Raw genomic sequence first — 16,496 nt, 5'->3', positions numbered from 1 at the left:
CAATAAGGGTCGTTTGGTATGATACACAGTGATCACTAGAATAGTGAGCACTATATATCAGGGCAACTTCTCACAGTGCAGGTGTTCACGGACAACACCACCGCCATGTAGGTACTGCAACAAACAGGGCGGGTGGGGTCATGGACCCAATGCCAGGAGGCTCTCTGCCTCTGGCAGTGGCTGAAACGTCAGGGCGTGACCCTGGTGGTTCAACACCTGGCAGGTTCTCTGAATGCCAGGGTGGACGAACTCAGCCATCGGTGCATGATGGATCACGAATGGCGTCTGAACTCGGACGTGGCGCAAGGCCTCTTTCAGCAATGGGGAAAGCCTTGGTTAGATCTATTCGCCACAGAAGAGAACGCGCAATGTCATCAGTTCTGCGCATTGGAATTTCCAAGGCGGCACTCGCTCGGAGACGCTTTTCGTCGCAAGTGGAGTTGCGGTCTATTGTACGCCTTTCCGCCTATACCACTTCTGCCCAGAGTGCTGAAGAAGATCAGGCGCGACCGGGCCCAGGTTATTCTTGTGGCTCCGGACTGGGCACGAAGATACTGGTATCCCGAGCTACTCAGCATGTCAATCGATCCCCCGATTCGTCTGCCTCTTCGGGAGGACCTTCTGTTGCAGCAGCAGGGGACGGTTCTGCACCCGAACCTGTCCAGTCTCCACCTACAAGCTTGGAGATTGAGCGGCGGCAGTTGAGGCCATTTGACTTGCCTCCCGAAGTCTGTGATGTCATTCTGGCAGCCAGGCGTCCCTCCACAAAGTCGGTATACGCCTGCAGGCGGAACAGATTTTTGGAATGGTGCACAGCAAAGGCTGTGGACCCACTCTCTGCACCCCTTTCTGAGGTTCTCCTCTTTCTTCTTTCTCTTGCCCAGCAGGGCTCTTCTCTGGGCACTATCAAGGGGTACCTTTCTGCCCTTTCCGCCTTCTTACGGCTACCTGATCAGCCTTCCTTGTTCAAGTCCCCCATTGTAAATAGGTTTTTGAAGAGCTTCACACACGTTCCCACCTGTTCCCTTCGTGATGCCCCAGTGGGACTTGAATCTTGTACTTACTTACCTAATGAGCCGCTCCATAACTGTCCTCTCCGTCTTCTTACTTTGAAGACTGCTTTCCTGGTGGCCATCACCTCTGCCAGTAGAGTGAGTGAGCTCCAGGCTCTTTCCTCTACACCTCCTTTCCCCTCTGTCCATCCGGACAAGGTTGTGTTGCGGACGAGACCCTCTTTCCTGCCCAAGGTTGTCACTCCCTTCCACATCGGGCAGTCCATTACCTTGCCCACCCTCTTTCCGCCTCCGCATCCCTCGAAAGAGGAAGAGAGGCTCCACCGTCTGGACCCAAAACGTGCGCTCTCTTATTACCTGGATCACACATGCCAGTTCCGGGTGGATGACCAACTCTTTGTTGGTTACGTGGGCGCTAAGAAGGGAAAGGCGGTGCACAAGCGGACCATCTCGCGGTGGATCATCTTGTGTATCCAGGCATGTTACTCCTTGGCCAAAAAGGAGCCCCCTGTTGGATTGCAGGCTCATTCTACTCGGGCTACGGCGACTACAACTGCCCTGGGCCGAGGAGTGCCCTTGCAGGACATTTGCCAGGCAGCTACGTGGGCCTCGCTGCACACGTTTGCAAGACACTACTGCCTGGACAGCCAAGTCCGGAGGGATGGCTTCTTTGGCCGTTCCGTCCTCCAGGACTTTCTGGTGTGATTATTGGTTTGCAGTCCCACCACCGGGGTTGGTATTGCTGGGGTATCTATTCCAAGGTAAGGAATCTATCACTAACGTGTCTCTTTCAGATGCACAAGTTACTACTTGTGTAACGATATATCTGTAAGAGACATTAGTTAGTGATAGATTCCTTACCGACCCGCCCATCCTCCCCTTTCTGCGAACCGATATCTAAGGTTAAGGTCATCCCCTTTCATGGCCCTAGTTTCATGGCACCAGTGTTGGTTCTATCATGGCTCTGCGTATCTGGCGCGGAAAAGCTGTGTATCAGAACTGACGTCAGCGCGCATGGGCGGCGTCTAAGTACTCCGACGACGTCATTCCGGCGCTAACGACGCCGACGACGGCCCCAGACGACGCCTACCGACGCAGGGGTATTGCTACGCAAAAATTTCTGGATCCAGTCTGACGCCTGGGGATATTCTAAGGTAAGGAATATATCACTAACTAATGTCTCTTACAGATATATCGTTACACAAGTAGTAACTTGTGCGTTTTGCTTTGTAATGCTGTTTTAAATTGTTTTACTGTCTTGCTCTGTCTATTTCTCTTGGTCACCTTGGAGTGAAGAGGTAGAGTGACTTTTTTGACACTACACACTTAAGCATCCAGTGACACGAATGCTAATCTGTAACCTGTGTTGCACCATTGGCATTTTGCTGCAATTGCTTATATATATTTTTTTAAGGAAACAAGTTTACTCTTTCTGCTTGGGATATTTCAGAAGATGGTCAGTCTGGGGAAAGATAGATCATGTATCCGAAAGAGTTACTGAAATTAAGATCAAGTCTATTTTGTAATTATGAATATGTACTAATACTTAGAGCTTCACTTAAGGCAACATCTGGAGCACTTGTTTGAACTTCTGAAGAGTATTACCAAATTACTTATTACTTTGCTCTGTTTGTTTTTAGAAAAATGAAAGTAGAGAACTTACTCAGATCCAGTACATTGCATGGCCTGACCATGGAGTACCCGATGATTCTAGCGACTTCCTTGATTTAGTTTCACTTGTGCGACAAAAGAGGTCTAGCAGAGATGAACCAGTAGTCGTGCACTGCAGGTAACAAGATTTTTGCATATTAAAGAATACATTAGAAAGGCAGTAATTTTTGCTTTATCTTGTAAGAAGAGCCATACTTTTAAACATTGCTTAATACTGTGCTCTATTTTTTGTCATTGAGCATTAAAATGTGAACGTCTAGGGCAGCCAACATGGTGCTCAGTTTAGTTTTGCTCTGGTGTCATGCACAGTCCCTCTCCTCCCGTTTTCTTATTGATATCAAGGTCCCTCGATGTGGCTGCCGCTGATGGACTATGGATTGAACTGTTCCAGGGCCTGGACATCAGGGAGAACCGCAGCCCATCAATTGGCTCCTTCCAAGGTGGTGGCCCATGCCCATGAATGATTGGATGAGAACCTGTGAGGGCCCGGACCAGCTGTGGGAGGAGAGCCGAGGAGCAAGACAAACAGGGGAGAGGAAGCTGACCGACACCTGCTTCATGCAGCAATGCTGGGCAGAAGGCTCGACTGTGCCCAGACGAACAGGGGCTGTACCTTAAATCACCTGTGACACCGCTCCTTCTGGTTTCTGGGCGTGGTGATATGCAGTGCTGGGGCCCAGATGGAAAGACTGTAAAGAGGCCCGGGTTCCTGGTTCGTGAGGGGGGGGGGGGCGCCGGCCACGGGCTGGACGGAGAGCAACAACGGAGGCGGGAAGAGCAAAGCTTTGTGAACCACGATCAGGCCCAATCAAGAGTGCAAGAGCTAGTTTTTGGCGCCCATGAAGCTTAAACAGTGATAGATCAGTCAAAGAGGCCCTGCACAAACTGTGATGATGAGTGCGAAATAGGGAGTGTACTGCTTGTGTGAGAATACATCTTAGGACTTGACTTCACATGAGCATTGGGGTGACTGTGAATCCCTGCTTCCTACTTGGGCAGCCATTACCCCCCTCAGTTTTATATTCTCCTCTTACGTATACAAACACTGCATTAAGTGCAGTGTCTCATAGGCCTTAGGGATTGCCACATTGAGGTGTGTGGGTGCAGGTTGCTCACTGTGTGGTTGGACAGAGGAACCAACAGCCTCCAGGCCAGTGATTAACTAGAGAGCATTCCTGCAGCCTTGCTCCATGTTCTCCTAGAAATCACCTATGACTGACGTCTTGGGGCCTGATTAGTAGTGGTTCCTCCTTAGTGAGAGAGTCCTAGGGCAGGGGCCGGCAGATGAGGGCATCTCCACTTGCAACCTGCCCTGCAGCCTCCATCTGGGTTGCTGGGTCTAGTTGTACCCAAAACGTATACAAAAAAGGCCTTAGCCCGAACTGCTTGTGCTGCCCTGGTAAGCGGGTCACGGAGATAGGCCACTCTGCACTGGACCCTTAGGTGTATCAGACAATATGGGACGAGAAGAACCCCCCTATCCCCTACCCCAGACGAAGATTGACCAGTATAAGACACCGGCCTCGAGTGCCACAGGGGCCACTGACAGCCCCCCAGTATTGCTCAGGCGGTCCACGCAATTTTACCTTGCATTCATCCTCAATGCAATTTAGGATTCAAGAGAGGCCATGGAGACTAAAGTGGAAAAAGTCCAAGTGGATGTCTCACTACTGCACCAAGACCTCAGGAATGTCACCAATCCGGTGACGGAGGCAGAAAGCCAAGTGTCCTCTTTGGAAGACGAAGTAGCCACTCTTAAAACTCAGGTATATAAGCTGTTCTCGACAACGGCAGTGCTCAAGGAACGTGCCAAAGATGCTGAAAATAGATCACGCAGAAATAACTTCCGGTTTGTTGGTTTCCCCAAGGGCTCTGAGGCCTCTGACACGAAGGGTTGGCTGTGGTCATAGGTCTCGAATGATAAGCTGTCGCCATGGTTTGTGGTGGAATGCGGTCATAGCTCACTGGCCCAGCGACCCTTCCGGACCCTCCGGCACACCCAGTGATCACTTGGATTCTTTACTATTAAGGCCGGGCGCTATCCTTCGAGATGCTAGAAAACAACAGGACCTCCACCTTCAAGACTTGCGTATCATTATCCTGACTACCTGTAAGCAGTTCAGTAGCTTATGTGCTCCTTCAAGGAGGTGAAAAAGCTTTGTGCCGTCAACCTGCAGTACATGCTTACGTTTTCTGAGAAATTAAAGGTGATCTTTGTAGGAGAGTAGGGTCTGCAATCCTATGGTCACCGCCGATTTTTTGCTTTTTGCTTCACTGGTTTACGACTTACCCTGGCTGTGGGCCTGCTAATCAGACCCACAGCCTAGCTGTTCTCTCTCTAAATTGACAAGCATGTACCTTAGGTGCATTTACCAATTGGTACTGGGCCACCTTATCAGTCCCTGTACAGCATACCTTAGGTATCCAGGGCATAGGTGTACCCAGGGCCTACCAGGTGCTGCAGCATGTATTATGACACCCCTGGCTGGCCATCCAAATCTGACACAACTGGCTGCACGACAGCTGGGGCAAGGTGGTGTAATTACCCTTTGCTTTAGGTATAGTATTTCTATACCTAACCCTAAAATGGACACATATATTCCTATCAGTCACTCCTATGGCAGGCCTTAACAATCCTGAAGGCAGAGTGCTTGGAATTATGTGAGATGGTGCTCTGGCATGAGCTGAGCCCGTTTGCAGCTTGCGGAACCAAGTCCTAATAGCTGTTCCATGATAACGCTATACCATTTACTCTTAAGTGCATTATGAACCTCGCGGTCAAATGCTAACTTTGGTATAGCATTATCAAAACATGTCGAGTAAGGTGTCATACGAATTGGAATACTACCCCCTCGCCAATTCTGGCGACGGGGGTAGCATTCCACCCTTCTAGAGGGACACGACATGTATGTAACTGTGAACCCCGGTTAAAGTTAACTCGAGTCTCAGAATCACAAAATGGATGCTGCCACCACAGACACAAGTCTGACCTCCTGCTGCTGGGAGTCCTTCCAGCGAGGGAGGCTCGGACAAAGGGTTTCCTCCCTTGGGAGGTGCTAGCACCACTCCAGACAGGATTTTGTGTGTTAGGTAGGCCAGGGCTGAAAGGAATGAGACATGCCTAGGGCACACAAGGTGTCCCTGTGCATATGCCGGTCCAAACCAGTTCCTGGGGCACTCCAGCCCCCGAGCTGGCGCAAGACCGGACAAAGGAAAGGGGGTGTAACCACCCCCCCTTCCTGGTCCCACCCAGAGGAAGGACCTAGTCGTAGTGCAGCCCCCTTTAGCCGGATAAAGGTAGGAGCTGGTCCCATTCCAAATTAGATTATCCTGATCAACTTCACAAGAAGAAACTCTGGACCTCGACGTTCTGCTCCACAGAAGACAGAAGGAATCTCCCTTATGGGCAAGGAGTGTCCACCCTGCATCTGCAGGCACCATCAGCGTACCGCGACTTCCCTTTGTCGTCTTCCTGCCAAGGATCCAGACTTCAGAGCCCGACGAGCCCCGGATTCCCAGACCTCTCCGACCTCAACCCACATCTGCAGCAGAGCTGAGACCAGTGGGTGCGACGAGACACGTGGGACCGGCCATCTTGAAAGAAGCAGCACTTCGCTCCAGCACGACTTCCGAGGCATCCTCGTCCAAGTGCTTTGGGGACTGAGAAGCCCCGACCCGAGCAGCTCCTGCATCGAAGATCAGCCCTCCAGCATCCACGAGATCTGCATGGGGCCCTTCTGCCTGTTTGTTGCTCGACGCGTTGTCTGGTCACTTGCTGGCTGGCTAGTGACCTCCTAGACGACGAACTCCGACAACTTTGCTGCTGGTCTGGTTGCTCCAGACTGGCCCTTGCTCCCTTCCAAAAGAGGAGCACCCCGGACCCTCCTGGTCCACTCCAGACGCCGTTTCCACTCACCGCGTGGGTTGCCTTTGCCAAGGCCTGTTAAACCCGAATCCGGAGACGACACCGCCGACAGCGAGAGCCTGCGTGGGACAGCTCGTGCCTCCATCCTGGTCGTCGAAGACACCACCTGGTCCACGTGGCTGCAGAGACAAGCGTCCACCTTCACCTGATCGCGACGACGACATCTGGTTCCACTCCTGGTTCCACTCCAGTCACTGGCTAGTGACTTTGAACATTGTCCCCTCTGCTTTCAGGTTCCTCTCTTCACCAATCCACCCTTGGATTGCACCGGACATCTTCCTCCTGGTCGCCTGCAGCATCTTTCTTCAAGGCTCCAACGACTTCGACGCGGAAACCCGACACGACTTCGCACCTAGGCACCCGCAGCCTGTGGGTGAGGTAACACGAGCATTTCGGTGCTCAAGGGTAGCTTGACTCTCCTAGTGTCCAGTTCCATTGTCGTTTCAGTCCTATCTAGTCAGGAACATCCGTACTCACCTTTTCATTAAACTGTACTGTCCATAGACGTTTGTACGCATCTCGCGTGTGAGTTCACACTCCACACGCGCTCTGTGGGCCTGCTATTACTTACCTCAAGTTAGTATAGCGTGGTCCCAGCGATCCTACAACCTCTGGACAGCTCCATTCCATTAATTGACTTTCACATTCCATTTATTTAGTATATGGTTTGTCGTGCCCCTAGGGCACCATTGTAAATCATGCAACTTAAACATATTTTTCCTTGGAGTTTGTCATGTGCTTAGCCCTCTGACCTCATAAAGAGTTCAGAGGTGTATGTTAGTTAATAAATAACTGTTTATTTTCATAACTACCTGTGTGGTGTCCTTTTCATTTGGTTTTCAAAGGTTATATGTGGTAAAACAGCTGGCTTCACATGCCATAAAGAGTTTAGCCTAAAGACTGCTTTTGTCCACGCTACTAGGATAGCTGGTCTATAAGGTGGACTTACAACCAATCACCATAAGGGTTGTTTGGACTGATACAAGGTGATCACTAGAACCAGTGAGCATCATATATCAGGCCAACTTCTCACAATCTTTAATTCCAAAACGCTTTTCTTTGACACACTGGAACAGGCTTGGGAGTGGGCAGCAGAGAGAGCTCATTCAGACTAATATATCTGGGGAGCCCGCACAGAGACTGTTTGGTAGCTTCTCCCTCACCATCTTACCGCCCTTTCCCACCTCCCTACAAACCATCTAGGAGGAAGCAAGCGCGATCACATAACCAAATGCTTAGCCATGGATGTTGGGACTCCTCCGGTTCTAAAGTGGAGAGCGTGGTAGACGAGGGATGGGCAAAGAAGACATGTCGATGGGCATACCAGAACTCTTTTCGTCCCGGCGCGAGGAACCCGGTGCTGCCCCATTAAGAACTATACGGGCCTGGCGAGTCCGTTTTGGTGACCAGTACTACTTTACACAAATAAGACTATAGCAGTTGTCAGGCACGGGAATCCTACAAAAGATGACTCCCCAATTTAGACTTTTGGCCTAGGGGCTTGTTGTAGTTAGCACTATAAAACGTTTTAGGCCAACTGATGCTTTCAGGGTAGAAGTATGGGGTGGGGGGAATGTAAATGTCCCGTATTTGTAAAGTGCAAACAATTACACGAAGGTGTCAAGGCGCTGCGAGCCGTCAGGAAGATTAAGCAAGCTATTGCCCAGAGTCACATGGTGCTGGGCACACACCTGCCACCGGAGACGGGATCGAACCTTGATCCCCAGCTTCGGTCGCCCTGCCCGCTGCGCCACACCTCTTCCACGAAGAGTAGTTCTACTTGTTGCATGTTATTGAACACACAGCTCACTGACCACAACAGTCTCACTCAGATGCACTCTTCCTGAGAAACAGAATCCCACACAAGGAGAGTCGTCATTGCAGCACCAGGCCTGAATACATTCCTGTCACCTGAGCCAGGGCCACCTAATTCCTAGCCCTTATTGTGGCAGTTAAACTAATGTCTTGGAACTTGAGGGGCATGCTGAATCGCATGAAAAGATCCACCATTTTTAGGTATGTTAAACAAATTTAACCTGCAGTACTTATGTTTCAAGAAACTCACTTACTGGGAGATGATTGTCCTTTCCTTCCCCGCCATGGCTATGACAGTCTATCATGCAGGGAGTAATATGGGGCAGGCTTTTTGCTGCATAAAAGTTTACTGTTTGGTGACCAACTCACAGGCAGACCTTAAAGGGAGATGCATTGGGATGGAGGGTCAGCTGGAAAGCGGACCATATAACTCCCTATCGGTTTACGTCCAACAACAGCAGTTTCTTAGCACACTGAACTCACTGGGGTCCCCCCTGTTGACACTCCAGCAGGGTCTTACTATAGTGGGAGGGGATTTTAATGCTGTTCCTAACGCAGCGCTATATGCCACCGGCTCCACAAGGCCAGGGTGTCAGGCACACTCCTGCCAGCTATCAGCTTGTGCCGATTCTATGGGGCTGTGTGATGCGTGGAAAACATGGCATCCCAAGATCTTGCATATACTCGCACCTCGGTGGCCCACAAAATCATGTCTCGTAAGCATCTCCTTTGGCTTCTGACTACAGACATCCCTCAGTTGTCTCAGGTTGAAGCCCTACCCTGGGAAATATCCAATCACCCTCCCCTTCTCTTACAGTTGTGATAACCAGGTGCAACCCATGACTTATGTGGTGCCTCAATGCTTGATACTTAACTGACAAAGATTGCACTAACTGCATAGAGTCAGAGGTTCAATCTTACTTCGAGAGCAGTCGGGGTACCGTGAAGTCAGCAGGCACTCTTTGGGCGCCCAGCAAACACAGTTACGGTATACATTCGAAGCAGGGAGAAACCGAAATCTGCACAAATCCCAAACCTAGAGGCCCAAATCCTTGCCTTGGAAAGTCGAACACTTCCAAGACCCTTAACCGAGCTCGACCGGCGATTGGTGTTTGGGAGAGGAGTTGGCTTAATGGCTAGGGTCGTCAACCTCGAATCTGGGGAACTGGGTTCGAGTGTCGGAAATGACGCACAACATCCTGTGATTCTGGGCAAATCACTTAATCTCATCTCCCTGTGCCTAAAATGAATGTGTCTCCATGTAATGCAACTGGTGCTCATGTAAAGCGCTCTGATAATGGATACCTTCGGGTCAAGTTTGACCTATATAAAACTCCATAAAAAAATAAAAACCAAAAAACACTGGTGCAACAAATCTTGCTGGAGGAGGCTCAGCAGTGCTGTAGGGCGTCGACCCAGCGGGTTTCTAAAGACTGTGATAAGTCTAGGAAGCTCCTTTCTGGCCGGCCACCAAAGATTGCCTCCAGGGTGGTCCCAAAACCGAGACATAGAGGAGTGCTTACATGTTCATGCCTCAGATATTGCACAAGTCGTTCCGAACTACTACCAAACATGATACGAGGATAGACCCAGGCCCCCACAGAGTGGCACACCCGGTGTTGCTGGACATCCTGCTGCCCTTGATTCCCCCAATCCCTGGTCTAGGACCTTGATCAGCTGCTCACAGCTGAAAAATTAAAGTGGCATTATCAGAGATGTCTCCAGGTAACACCGGGCCTGGCAGGTTTCCCTTCGCATACTATCGGGAGTTCCAAAATCTTTTGCTCCTTCATCTGCATCCACTGTACAGTGAAGCAGCGAACTTGGGGACCTTCCCCCTCCGAAGTGGACAAAGGTACAATAGTGGTGAGCCCTAAGCTGGGCCAACTATTGTATAAATGTACCTCATATAGGCCTATTTCCCTTATTAATTCCAAATTCAAGGTGTTTGCTAAGGTCCTAGCCAGCCAACATCACTGAACATTGCCTTATTTGATTAATCCGGACCAGTGTGGCTTTATGCCGAACCGTGGCACCAGGCATTGTATCCAGAGAGTCCAGGTCGCCCTTTTCTAAGCGCACCAACTATACTACCCCTTCGTCCTGCTATTAGTAGACTTTGAAAAGGCCTTTGACACAGTCTATTCGTCCTTCCGAAGTGCAGTGCTGGAACAACATGGTTTGGGGATTTACTTCTGAACCCTGGTTAAACTTTTGCACACTCACCCAACCGCTCAAGTCCAGGACAACAGGATATTTTCTTCCTCATTTCCTATCTGCAGAGGTACCCCGCAAGGTTGTCCCCTTTGCCCTCTACTATTTCCCTTAGTAATTGAGCCGCTCTCTCTACTCATACGATGTGACACCCATATACAAGAGTGGTCATGGGATAATGGGCCATAAGAACACATTGCGCAATACACGAATAACATCTTGCTCTTTTTAGCAAACCCTGATCCACATGCATCATTTATCATTCCAGGACCTGGACATTTACATCTCTCGCCTCCCAGAGCTGGTGTTGAGCCTTAATTTGACCCTCCTTTATAACTAAAATGAGACGGGAACTCAAGAAGTGGAGGCGACCCGCTCCATGTCCTGGGAAGAGTGGTCCTCTTCAAAATGATGATATTGCCCCAATTTTATGTCTTCCACTTTTTTTCCCGTCCAATCCCCAGGCAATGGTTGCAGAATCTCAACTCTGTAGTCCATATCTTCCTTTGGGCAAATGGCCGGCCCCAAATGGCCCAAGTTACCTGCCTGCTTGTGATGGAGGGATGGGAATGGTAGACTTATACTTTTATTACTTTGTCTCATAGTAGGTTGCGGTAAATGACTGGATCTGAAAGAATCATGTTAGTGATAGATTCCTTACCTTGGAATATCCCCAGGCGTCAGACTGGATCCGGAAAGCTTTCTTCAGCAGTACCCCTGTGTGTCGATAGGTGTCGTCGTACGTCTCCGCGTGCGTCGCTAGCGTCGTATTCGCCGAGATGACGTCACTGGAACTACTTGGACGCGCCCACGTCAGTTTTTTCTATTTCCGCGCCAGCAAGAGCAGATCCAGAGAGAGCGGTACCCTGTCAACTTGTTGACTAAAGTGTTTGTTTGATTTAATTGTAAGTAAAACTTACTCCTGGTGCATAGGGATTTCCGGTTTCTAGCTTTGCCTGGGGCGTGACCATGATACCGAGTCGTGTTCCCACTGCAGAGCCACGGCCCGAAAACTTTGCATGAGCGGTCCTGACAGTGGCTGGAGGCCCGGGAGTCGGCCCCAAGTCATTCCAGGTCCCGGTCTCGTGGGAGGTCGAGGGCCTGGTCGCGGAGCAAGCACCACCATTCATAGTCTTCGCACTCAGTCAGGTAAGGGGAAGCACAAAAAGTCGAAGAAGCGTCATCTCTCTACGTCATCCCCTCGCCCGTCGCGGGACGCGGCTGACGAGGCAGGTGCCACCGCCCCTGCGGCTCCGCCGGAGCAGTTACCGTTGGCTTACCCAACTTTCCCGGGTCTATCGGCAACTCCAGTCGAATTGCTAGAGTTCGTGTCTGCAATGGTACGTATCTCCGGCCCGTGCGGCCCCGTCGGATCGCCCACTGTTCCGCATTCCTCGACGTCGCCGGCCCCAACGTCATCGACACCCAGAGGCCTCCATGACTCTGGCCGGGGCTCCCTGTTCTTGCCGGTGGACCCCGTACGGCCCCCACTGACATCAACGGTGCCGGCGACGCAGCGGCTGGCGTCAACGTCTTTTCAGGCGTCGACACGATGCTGGGGGGTTGTCTTCCAGCGCTGATTCCAACGCCAATGGGGGACCCTTTTATTCACCCACATCCTCGTCTCCTCGTGCAGGAAGGGGAGGATTGGGAAGGGTTTGAAGACCCTCTCGCAGCACAGTGCAAGTCTGTCCCCAACTGGCATGAGGAGGGCGAGGCTGGTGGCCCGGATTACACTCGGGCGCCTGCTTCACCATCCCCTTCAGCTACTATGGAGGAGAGTGGTCCCTTTTCCACGGTGCTACGAAGGGATGGCGAGGCTCTTGGCCTCGAGCTCCCTACAGTGGCTGTCGGCACCAACCTACTGACTGAAGTGCTTCGGCCAGCTTCTTCTTCTACAGAACCGCTGTTACCGTTTAATGAGGCACTTTCTGATGTGCTTTTGGGCACTTGGTCCCGGCCCAACACAGAGGCTCCTGAGGATAAAGGTATGGGTCGACGTCATCGCCCGGCTCCGGGCGACCTTGCCTTCCTCACCCAGCACCCCAAACCTAAAAGTTTGATGGTTCAGGCCTCCACGTCCCCGAGTGCGTTTCCTTCTGCTCCACCAGACAAGGAATCCAAGAAATTGGAGCAGCTTGGCAAGAAGATGTATTCTTCTGCAAGTTCTGGACTGCGGTCTGTGAACACTGCCTGTCTCTTGGGCCACTATTTCCATTCTGTATGGGATGTTGTTGATCAGGTGCTACATCAGTGTCCGGAGGAGGCTCGGACAGTTCTCTCCCGAGCTCTTATGGAGGGGAGAGATGCGTCCAAGTTCACTATACGTTGTGGTCTTGATAACACTGATTCGCTAGGTAGGGCAATTTCCACAACGGTGATGTTACGTTGTCATGCCTGGTTGAGGGCGACAGGCTTTTCTGCAGATATCCAGAATACTTTGAGGGACATGCCCTTCGATGGCAACTGCCTCTTTGGTGATAAGTCGGATTCCACATTGGAGCGTTTTAAGGACTCTCAGGCCACGGCCAAGTCCTTAGACCTTTCAGCGGCACGTACTCCTTCCACTACCAACTTTGGTTCCTTTCGTAGCTCCGGAAGAGGCGTGCAAACACTTTCCTTTCAGAGGAAGCCTGTACAGCAACAGTCCCAGCGCAGCCGCGGACGTGGATCTCTCAGAGGCGGGTCATGGGGCCAGCCTGCGGGTCAGTACACCAACACACCCGCTGCCAGTGCCTCCACACCTTCCTAGTCCGGTGTTTCAGGCCCATAAGACGTCAGTGGGGGCAGGATTCGTCATCACCTCCCCCACTGGTGCACCATTACATCAACAACCTCAGTTAAACAGAGGGTCCAAGGGCAGGGTTAACGACCCAATCTAGATATATGCCCCAACTGAAACATCAAAAAAACTGTTATATCTAGGAGTCAAAAAAGCAAAGAGACTCACTGTGGAACCAAGGCCTCAACATGGAAAAACAATAAGTGTATTAACTAAAAGTGGAGACCCTAGTATGCACCCAAGTGTGACACAAATGTGTATATGTGAGCTAAGGCTCGAGGGCATGGGTACATTTTCCCATCAGTAGCCACTCAGTACCGCCCTTGTTGACATCATTTGGGTTCTCCTTGCCCAGGAGACAAAGAAAAAACAGCCTATTCATGTTATTAAGGCTGTTCCAAAACACTAGATGTGATGTGATGTCAGTACTAGATCTTGTGGATGATATTTTAAATATAAGTGGCGATTGAATAAGTGGCGATCCTACAACCTCTGGACAGCTCCATTCCTTTAATTGACTTTCACATTCCATTTATTTAGTATATGGTTTGTCGTGCCCCTAGGGCACCCTTGTAATTCGTGCAACTTAAACATATTTTTCCTAAGAGTTTGTCATGTGCTTAGCCCTCTGAGCTCATAAAGAGTTCAGAGGTGTATGTTAGTTAATAAATAACTGTTTATTTTCATAACAACCTGTGTGGTGTCCTTTTCATTTGGTATTCAAAGGTTCTATGTGGTAAAACAGCTGGCTTCACATGCCATTCAGAGTTTAGCCTAAAGACTGCTTTTGTCCACGCTACTAGGATAGCTGGTCTATAAGGTTGACTTACAACCAATCACCATAAGGGTTGTTTGGACTGATACAAGGTAATCACTAGAACTAGTGAGCATCATATATCAGGCCAACTTCTCACATTGGTGTGCAGCGGTTGGGATTTGAGCTTGCTGTTGTTTTTACCAAATATAATCTGAGATATCATTTGAAAGATCACATAAGGTACCATAGGTACCTATAACAAGCTTAGAAATACTCTGAGTTCTACTGAAACAGCTGTTGTAGTAGAAAGGAAGTAGGACACCCTGACTAAAACTCTTAGCAAGGGATCAGTAGGTAAACCCATAGTGTAGGTAAGTGCACCACTTACACCTCACTAGAAAAGCAGGTCTACCACAGGAGGGAACACAGAGGCTCCCCTTGTGGTTGATGACCCTCCACAGGTCACTTCCAGATATGCAGCCCTTAGCTTCCAGGAGATGAGACAATTGTGTACTTCCAGGAAACTAAAACAGGGTTCTAACGCTACCACTCCTTTTCTGATATGATGCCAGAAGGGCTTCTAACACAGGCCCCTCTAATCCAGATGGGAGCATGCCCCCCTTAGAGGGAACCCTGGGTGATCCTGACCTTAACCTCCATGGTTCAGAAAAGGGGGTGGTGATGGGCAGAGTTTCTGAATTAAGCAGAATACTCCTACCCAGTCAACAGATCAGGGCTTGATCCATCACCGGTTTTTAGCTCACTGCACCATCCCAGCTCAGAACCTGGCGACATGCAAATTAGTCTGTCCCTGTCCCAGTGCATCATGGGAACAGGGCAAACCAAACTACCAAGCCAATTCTTTCACTGGGAAGGAAACAAGCTTCCGGGGACCGGTTTCTGGCATTACAGCCGTCATCGGCCCGGCTTGCTTGAATCCTGATGGTGCAATGAGCAAGGGACTCACATCTGAGTATACCCTTCCACGCTTATGGTGGACAAAACAATTCAGAAAAGGGCATGGTGATGGACAGAGTTTCTGAATTAAGCAGAATACTCCTACCCAGTCAACAGATCAGGGCTTGATCCATCACCGTTTTTTAGCTCACTGCACCATCCCAGCTCAGAACCTGGCTACATGCAAATTAGTCTGTCCCTGTCCCAGTGCATCATGGGAACAGGGCAAACCAAACTACCAAGCCAATTCTTTCACTGGGATGGGAAACAAGCTTCCGGGGACCGGTTTCTGGCATTACAGCCGTCATCGGCCCGGCTTGCTTGAATCCTGATGGTGCAATGAGCAAGGGACTCACATCTGAGTATACCCTTCCACGCTTATGGTGGACAAAACGATTCAGAAAAGGTAGCTGAATAGCTGAAATGCCAGAAACCGGTCCCCGGAAGCTTGTCTCCTTTCCGGTGAAGAATTGGTTTGGTAGTTTGGTCTGCCCTGTTCCCATGATGCACTGGGCCAGGGACAGACTAATTTACATATAGCCAGGTTCTGAGCTGGGATGGTGCAGTGAGCTAAATAACGGTGATGGATCAAGCCCTGATCTTTGGACTGGGTAAGAGTGGTCTGCTTAATTCAGACACTCTGTTCATCACCACCCCCTTTTCTGAATCGTTTTTGGCCACTATAGGTGTGGCAGGGTATACTCAGACATGAGTCCCTTGCTCACTGCACCATCAGGATTCAAGCAAGCCGGGCCGACGACGGCTGAAATGCCAGAAACCGGTCCCCGGAAGCTTGTCTCCTTTCCGGTGAAGAATTGGCTTGGTAGTTTGGTCTGCCCTGTTCCCATGATGCACTGGGCCAGGGACAGACTAATTTGCATATAGCCAGGTTCTGAGCTGGGATGGTGCAGTGAGCTAAATAACGGTGATGGATCAAGCCCTGATCTTTGGACTGGGTAAGAGTGGTCTGCTTAATTCAGACACTCTGTTCATCACCACCCCCTTTTCTGAATCGTTTTTGGCCACTATAGGTGTGGCAAGGTATACTCAGACATGAGTCCCTTGCTCACTGCACCATCAGGATTCAAGCAAGCCGGGCCGACGACGGCTGAAATGCCAGAAACCGGTCCCCGGAAGCTTGTCTCCTTTCCGGTGAAGAATTGGCTTGGTAGTTTGGTCTGCCCTGTTCCCATGATGCACTGGGCCAGGGACAGACTAATTTGAATATAGCCAGGTTCTGAGCTGGGATGGTGCAGTGAGCTAAATAACGATGATGGATCAAGCCCTGATCTTTGGACTGGGTAAGAGTGGTCTGCTTAATTCAGACACTCTGTTCATCACCACCCCCTTTTCTGAATCGTT

At 50.3% G+C, this 16,496-nt stretch overlaps 1 protein-coding gene across 1 annotated transcript in view; it reads left to right on the top strand.

Annotated features, from left to right (window-relative positions):
• PTPN4 (protein tyrosine phosphatase non-receptor type 4) overlaps window positions 1–16,496 on the top strand; it is a 1,255,365-nt gene that overhangs the window by 1,164,691 nt on the left and 74,178 nt on the right. Inside the window, exon 25 of the mRNA XM_086957111.1 lies at window positions 2,654–2,802. Coding sequence (XP_086813237.1) covers window positions 2,654–2,802 — 149 coding nt within the window. The remainder of the gene's footprint in view (window positions 1–2,653; window positions 2,803–16,496) is intronic.

Source organism: Lissotriton vulgaris, chromosome 2_1, assembly GCF_964263255.1.
Source record: "Lissotriton vulgaris chromosome 2_1, aLisVul1.2, whole genome shotgun sequence".
Taxonomy (NCBI): domain Eukaryota; kingdom Metazoa; phylum Chordata; class Amphibia; order Caudata; family Salamandridae; genus Lissotriton; species Lissotriton vulgaris.
This window is presented reverse-complemented; position numbering and strand designations above follow the sequence as displayed.